At 41.1% G+C, this 8240-nt stretch overlaps 1 protein-coding gene across 1 annotated transcript; it reads left to right on the forward strand.

Moving 5' to 3' along the window:
• Positions 1–287: 287 nt before the first annotated feature.
• Positions 288–8133, forward strand: tmed1b (transmembrane p24 trafficking protein 1b). The gene is made up of 5 exons (XM_033624923.2): positions 288–565; positions 2067–2164; positions 2266–2455; positions 6143–6310; positions 6417–8133. The coding sequence occupies exons 1-5, from the start codon at positions 314–316 to the stop codon at positions 6465–6467; spliced, it is 759 nt and encodes a 252-aa protein (XP_033480814.1). The 5' UTR covers positions 288–313; the 3' UTR covers positions 6468–8133.
• Positions 8134–8240: the final 107 nt, after the last annotated feature.

Below are 8240 nucleotides of genomic sequence, written 5' to 3' on the forward strand. Positions count from 1 at the left end.
ACAAAAGATGTAGCTGCAAAGTAAAATTTCCCGTCTATATCTGATGCACCTGCAAGACAGAATTTTCACAACCTGGCAACCCAGCTGTTGTTCTGATTAGCGCTATCGACGTATCTGAAAAACATAACCACATTATGATTTAACGTTTAAATGACGCCATCAGTGGCACCAGGTGGGGGATCACGGTTTCTGAGTGAACACCTCAGCCCTGCAGTGATTGGAGGAGGATTGCTACTCTTCCTCCTCTGATTGGCTCGCAACATCGTCGCCTCCAGCCAATCGCGTCATCGCAAAGTTCTGCTGCGGAAGAGGGATGCAAAGGAGATGGCTGAACTTAGATAGCCCTGTGTGTGGAAATATCTTCACCATGGACCTTCTCCGGAGGAAAGAGGCGAGCGGAGGGCGACTGCTCGTCCTCGCAGTAGTGTTGGGGTGGTGTTTAGGGTCTGTGAGCTGTTTCGGACAGAGCCTAGACAGCGAGTTTACGTTTCTGCTGCAAGCCGGAAGATCCGAGTGTTTCTTTCAGACAGCAGTAAAGAATGGTACGATGGAGGTCGAATATCAGGTAACTCTGTGTGTGTGTGTGTGTGTGTGTGTGTGGTCACACATAATCACTCACTGTGTTCACATTTACATGCTATATGTTGAAGGTTTACACCAGCGATACAGGGACACGCTAATGGCTAACATACCGTTATCCCTTTAGCTAGCTGACATGCTGACACCCTATAACTGCAGTTAATGACAGCTTCCTCCATTAACTTTATATCGTGGGAGTTAACGCGACAAATATAATAACCGCGTGACTGTAGCTCACATTTTCCAGAAACTGTGAATCAAAAAAAAAGTCCACAACTTCAAATTAAACTGTATATATCTAGTAACAGCAGACTGCAATCAAATAATGACTTCCCGACAGAGATGACCACACGAGCTTCACACACACACACACACACACACACACACACACAGATTAGAGATAGCAAAATACTCCACAGGAAATGAGATAATACACACATTGCTCGTGCCAAGTTTCAATGAGTCACCATGTGTATGAAACTATGTCTGAAAGTTTCAGATCCTGGTAGCCTCTGATCATCCAGCAGGTTGTTCCTGCAGCAGACCAGGAAAACTACAGACACTATGACAATTGTAGTTTCCTGGTAGCAGACAAGTTTTGGGTGAACTGAGTGGGTGAGGAGAGGGAAACCAAATGGCTGTTGTCTGGCATTTCATCAGACACTACTTTCAGCTATTCAAAGGTCAGCAGCAGAATGTTAAAGTCTGCTCACAGTGCTCATTTACTGAACAGGATGCACGCTCATTAGAGTTAATTTAACACTTTTGAGTGGTTCTGAGCAGCTGCCCCCCCAAGCTACAGGAGCTCCGTTTGCACAGGGAAGTCAACAGTCTACCACTGCAGCCAACAGATATTTTCAAAATCCAATAATCTGCAGAGTATTTATTTTCCATTAGTCATGAAAAATGTCAGAAAATAAAGAAAAATGTCCACCATAATGTCCCAGATTGCTTGTTGTGGCCAAAAACCTGTCCCAAATCCAGATAAAATCAATTTACTGTCACAGAAGGCAAAGAAAATGAGCTAGAAATGCTAAAAATAGTGACTTTGGAACATTTTTTAATCATTTCAGCTCTACTTCCAGCACCACATAAAACAATTAAACACTTACTTACACAGGGACACGTCTTGTAATGTAAAGTTCTAGCCTATTAGTCAGTGGTGTGTTTGTTAAGTGGGAGAGTCTCAATCCAAGAGACGACAGTACACTCTCTCTTAAAATGCACACGTAGTCTCTCTTGGAAATGTTTGACCTGGGGCATCCTGGTGGTGTAGTGGTTAAGATGCACATCATGTGACTACAACGTGCCTGTACCACCCAAGCTGGGGACCTTTGGTGCATGTTATACCCCTGTCTTTCTTCACATACAGTATTTTTCTGTCTTTATCTCTTTTGTCATTATCTAATGAACAAACATAATCTCAAAATCTTCTTCTTGTGAGCTTGTTGCTCAGTGTGTGTTTGTATTTGTGTGTGCACATCCAGGTGATAGCAGGTGCTGGTATGGATGTTGACTTCACCGTCATCTCTCCAGAAGGCAGCCAGCTTGTATTTGAGTCTCGACGCTCTGACGGAGTCCACGTGTCAGTGCGACCTCACTCAATCCTCGATTATATTTCATATTACAGAGCCAGCGGTGTTGGATCTGTCTGTTTATCTTTGACTTCATTTCCTGTTGTTGCAGGGTGGAGCCCACGGTGGAGGGAGACTATGAAATCTGTTTTGACAACAGCTTCAGTCGCTTCTCAGAGAAGATGGTGTTCTTTGAGATCATCATCGAGGGTCAGGGAGGAGATGTGGGTGGAGATGAAGAGTGGCCGGGATTAGACGAGCCTGATGGAAGCCTTCTGGAGTACAAGCTGGAGGACATCCGGGTGAGATGTTCGTTTGAGGTTTAAGAATACATTCAAAAAAGGAAATCTAGTTCACTGTGCAGCTGAACTCTTAATAACCCCCTGTTGTTGACACCAATGTTCACACAACGTCCAGGGAATAAGAGGAGAGATAGCTGCTGTGTAGGTGCAACACAGAGCAGATATATCATGTTTTAACTAGACATGAATTATATGAAGACAATTTAGTTCTGTCCTTGCTCTTGTAGTTCTCGTCTCTGGACCAAATACCATCATTAACGCTTGTAAACAGTAGTGGCAGAGCTGGGCAACTTTAAGTGGAGTAGCCAGGATTGGATATACTCTGGTGCCCGATCATTGGGAGCCTTGTATGCGATTAAAAGAACTTAAAAATGAATTCTGACAGAGACAGGAAGCCAATGCAGGGAGGCCAAAATAGGTGTAATGTATAAGGATCGTTCTGTTTTGGTCAGAAGGGTAGCTGCTGAATTTTGAATGATTTTGAGCTGATGTATAGATCGATTGTTTAGGCAGGTTAACAAGGCATTACAGTAGTCACGGCGAGAGAATATAAGAGCATGTATGATTTTCTCTGTGTTACTTAAGGACGGAAGTGACCTACATTTGGAGATGATCCTCAGCTGGTAAAAACAAGACTAGACTACTTTATATACATGTTGCTCCAGGGTCAAATCACTGTCCAGAATAACTCAGAGGTTTTTTACACCAGAGTGAGGGGGGCTGATGAGTGGCTGAATTTGCTTTTGAGATATGTTCAGGGCCAATGATGAGAACTTCTGTCTTTTCAGGGTTGAATTTTAAGACGTTTTGGGACATCCAACCTTTTATATCACACAGGCAACTATGAAGAGATGCTAATTTATTGGTGTCAGAGGGTTTAAAAGACAGGTAGAGCTGTGTGTCATCTGCGTAGATATGGAAAGAGAAGTTGTGATGATCTGTTATCTGGCCCAGGGGCAGCATTTACAGGGTGAACAGAACAGGTCCCAAAACTGATCCTTGTGGTATGCCATGTTTTAGCTGAGCACTTCTTGAGGAACATTCCCCAACAGTGACAAAAAGTTTCCTGTTGGTTATACGTGAAGAAAAGCAGTCCAGAGCGGTTTCAGTAAAACCTGCCCACTCTTTCAGTCAGTCTATAACACTGGAATGGTCAACAGTGTCAAAAGCTGCACTGAGGTCAAGCAACATTAACACAGAACATGCACCGGAGTTTGCAGCCATCAGTAAGTCATTTGTGACTCTTAGGAGCGCAGTTTCTGTGCTGTGCAGCTTGCGAAAACCACACTGAAGTTTTTCAAATACATCGTTGTTGTTGAGTGTATGTAATAGTTGGTTCAGCACTACCTTTTCTAGGATTTTAGATACAAAGTTGAGTTTGGAGATAGGCCAGAAATTTTTCCAAGTCTGGGGGATCTAAACCAGGTCCCTTCAGTAGTGGTTCAACAAAGACAGTTTTGAAAAGATCAGTTACAACTTCAGATGACAGAGAACTCTTGATGATAGTCAGCAGCTCAGGGCCGAGTGACTCTGTTGTGTCTTTAAACTGATTTATTAGGATAATATCAAGGGGACTAGAGGAGGGATTCATGAGTGACACAGTTATCTTAAGTTCCTGCAGTGATAGTGGTCTGAAGCAATCCAAAATAAAGGGCAATTTTAGGCACCTACAACACATAACTCAACACAGATTAAATAATCTATACATCCAACACTTTTTTCTAATTCCTGCAGGTAAAGTAAGAAAGAAACTTACACTGTTGGTAAGAAATGCATGTGTCCCAAGGTACAGAGTATTTACTGCTCTGAGAGCAGATGTTCAGCACAGCGTATGGTGCTCAGCAGCACTATAAGGCCTGGGATACACTACTATAGTACTCTATAAGGGTTACTGAGACACAGACAGATGCGTAATTAAACTTTTTTTTTTTTTTTTTTAGTCAAAGTCCGATTACATTATATGTAACCAATAAATACAATAAACATAACGTGTCACAGCAAAGCTAACCAAATAAATGCTCATGAGATTAACTGCTAAACTTACCAAGCCATGACGAATGTCTCTTTATTAAAGACAAGCTAATTGTGATTGATTTTAATAAAGCTAATGTAATCAAGTTACTGTAATAGTATGTTTAAAATGGCAGCAAATGAAAGTATCCTTAAGCAGAGGTTGGAGTGTGTTTGCTGTAATGTTTTTAGGATTATAAAAACAAGCCCCTACTAGGAAGCCAGGTGGTAATGATACCACTGAATTACTATTTGTAATAAAACAGAATGTGCTATCATACATTAATGAGCAGTGGGGAAACACCTGGACACTAACATTAGGTCGGCATCGTGCATGACAAAAAAATATTGTCTCCAATTTTCCTGATTAAAAAATATTCAAAATATAATTTGAATTAAATTGGTTTGACTCAGAATGTCAAAATACTTTTTTTGTGCCGCCTGCCTCCAGATTTGTTTGCTCTAAACTTCGCTAAAAAGGATACAGTCATGGATGGAGTAATTAAAGGCGTTGAAAAGCAATCTGCCTTCTGACATTATTATCTTACCTGTAATCATTTGTTGGTTTACTAGACCGTCACTGCCCAGCTGTAAAGTCTCCAGAGGCGCTCATGGGTGTGCACCTAAGTGGGTGTGTGTACAAACTTAAAATGCGCCCCAGGTGTGTTGCATCTGTACAGAAATTGATCCACTTCTTAAAAAAAATAAACATTCTGCCCAAGAAAAATTCCCCAAAAAGGCAATAACGACTGCAGCTGATTTTTGTCCACCAGCCATTAGGCTTTCTTGATAATTCGGCTGTTCAAAGGATGAGGCTAGCATTATTTTGTGTGTTTCATATTGTCAGCAAATCCCATGAAAATACCCAAACCAACAATCCACTGATCCTACTAACGCGTATCGTCTCTGTAGCCAAAGCCTGATATTTATATTGTATCCCTCTGTGCCAGAGAGCTTTGTTGTTGTCCAAAAAATGATTAAAAAAAACACATCAGTGAGCCTCATTGTTGCACTGCGTGACATGTTCCTGCATCATGATGAGCAAATGTACTGTTGGTTATTTACAGTCAGTCCCAAATACGCTGTCCTGTTGCTGTAAATACTCACCAGAGCATATTAATCCATGGCTGAAAATAGATTTCTTCTTCTTCTTATAATGTTTGCTGAAAACTACAGTGGCCAGCCGTGCGGTAAATCATTTAGACTCATTTTGAAACTATAAATCTCTGGCCCGTTGTTGTTTTGTCTTTAGGAGGAACAAACTGAGCTTGAGGCAGAGTGCCACAGACAGGTTGAGGAAGTGGGAAAGTATTGAAAGACGCAGTCTTGGTTTTGGGATCTGCTGACATTATGGAAAATATAAAATACGTCAGTTGTAACCTTTAACTAAGATGTGTCTCCTAGAAGAGTCCTACCAGCTAACAGCAGCTGGAAACATTCAGCTGCTCTGTGGGTCAGGCTAGTTAGACACAACCACAGTGATGGTTGCATGACCCAATATTATGGTTTGCCCGCCGACACAGTTACCATGACCTGCAACAGAGGATGTGTCGATAGTGATTGAAAATTCTGTGTACTTTTGTGACTGTTTTCTATGTTTCTTACTTCTACTTTTCTGTCATTACAGCCACCACTTTTTTTTTTAAATACCCACAACTTTTCTTGCAATTTCCTCAGGAGTCCATGGACTCTCTGCACAGACGCTTGGAGCGCAGCCGGCAGATGCAGACTGTGTTGCGGGCTTTTGAGGCACGGGACCGAAATCTTTTGGAAGACAACCTGTGGAGGGTCTCATTCTGGTCCTGCGCCAGTGTGCTGGTGATGTTGTGTGTGGCTCTTACCCAGGTAAACGAAGCACTGACACACCACACAGGGGAATATGGCTATTAAACCGGTAAAAGTTTTGGCTAATCAACACCATGCTGTCTGTGTTTATTTCTCCATTTCCCAGGTCTACACTGTCCGTAAACTGTTTGACGACAAGCGGAGGGTCTGCACATAAAGGGATTATTTCGTCACAATTAAAGACAGCCTTTGAAGAAGAACAATCCAGTACAAGATGTCCAGCTGGTTACCCGTTCAGATTATGCTCCAATATCTTTTCTTTGGTCTGTGTGAACACCAGCATTCAACACCAGTTTCAGTGGATCTTATTTTATTTCCAAAATCTCATTTAAATCAGTTTGTGAGCAATAATAACATACTATGAAGTCATGAAGGGTAACCAGATGAGGAAGATAAACTTGGTTATTTCATTTCATTAGTGCCTTTAATGCCAAATCTCACCACAAACCAATGAGGAAATGCATTTTAAAGGCACTGCCCGCATAGAACGATAACCGTTGTAGTATAGGTGTCCTTTGTTTCTGAAACTGACAAGAGGTTTTAGGAATTTTTCATTAAATGTTAAATTATTGTTGCTAAAGGTTAAAGGTCGGTTAAATGACACACCTGAAAAACTGATCCACAGAACTCCGAGTCTGCTGGTTTACAAGGGAGAACAGTGTGCAATAGTGTTGTTGGTGTATTTTTCCTGACAGTTAAAAGGGGACCTATTGTGCTTTTCTTTATGGTCATAGCTCCAGGTATGCTACAGCAAGTGTTTACATTACCCAATGCTACATGTAGCTACATGCTTACATCAGGCTGACATGTAAGCTTGGGCACTAATGTTGTTCGTATCCTCTGATTTCGGATCAAATTCCTGCTGGAACGTGTCCGGTTGTATTTAGAAGCTTTTATTGGTGGCTTTTCATGGTAGAAAGTGCTGCTTTTCTCTGTTAGCTGCTACATGTAGCTACACCCTAACGTCAGAAAACATGTAATCTTGGTTACTGACGTTAATTTCTCCCTGATTTCAGATCATTTTCTTGCTTGAGCAGGTTTGGTTGATTTGGTTATGGTGATTTTTCATGGCAGAAAATACAGACACAGAAACACTGACCAGTCAGAGCAGACATGGCTTTTTTGGGAGGCAGGCTTAAGAGACAGGAGCCAAACATAGCGTTTCAGACAGAGGGTGAATACAAGTGTTCCAGCATAGACAGTGTGAGGAAAATAAAGTGTTGCTTGACTATCAAAGCGTGTAAACATGTTTTAATAAAGGCCCAAAATGCAAATATGAACCTGGAAACAAGCACAATAGGTCCCTTTTAAGATCTTTCCTTTAAATCAGTGATTTGTCCAACTGACCGGGTGTTTCCTTGGTTACACCCGTGTTAATGCTGAGGTTTTTTTTTTTTGAGATGTTACTGACTTCTTTTCGCGTGCCAGTTCAAGTCCATGCTGACAAATAAGAATGTAGAATAAGAAGGAGATGTGATTTGCAGTGTGATTGCCAGTAATGTACAATATGTCAGTACTCTTCCAGATAAATACGTATGTGTATGTCAGTTCAGACATGTATCAGGATAATTCAGTGTGAAGGTACTGATTGTTAGATGTGTGTTTGTGTGATTCTGGCTTCGATCTTCGACATGATCAGCTTTCTTTATTTTTCAGATGTATGTTTGTGATAACAGAATGTGATATTTCGATTCTGCTCAGCCACTGAGTGTGTTTTTTTTTAAAAGTAAGAACAGGCATTCATTTCATGTTCTATAGAGTAAGTAAAATCAGGTTTACATGGGAGTCATTGATATTAATAAATGCATTTTTTACACAGGAAACACTTGGTGTGAGTCATCTTTGATGGATTCAAAATGGCAATACACAGAATAATCTTTAAATGTGTCTGTGATGATTATATCGTGAATGTTAATCATGAGAAGCTGCC

This window comes from Epinephelus lanceolatus, chromosome 3 (genome assembly GCF_041903045.1).
Source record: "Epinephelus lanceolatus isolate andai-2023 chromosome 3, ASM4190304v1, whole genome shotgun sequence".
Classification (NCBI taxonomy): domain Eukaryota; kingdom Metazoa; phylum Chordata; class Actinopteri; order Perciformes; family Serranidae; genus Epinephelus; species Epinephelus lanceolatus.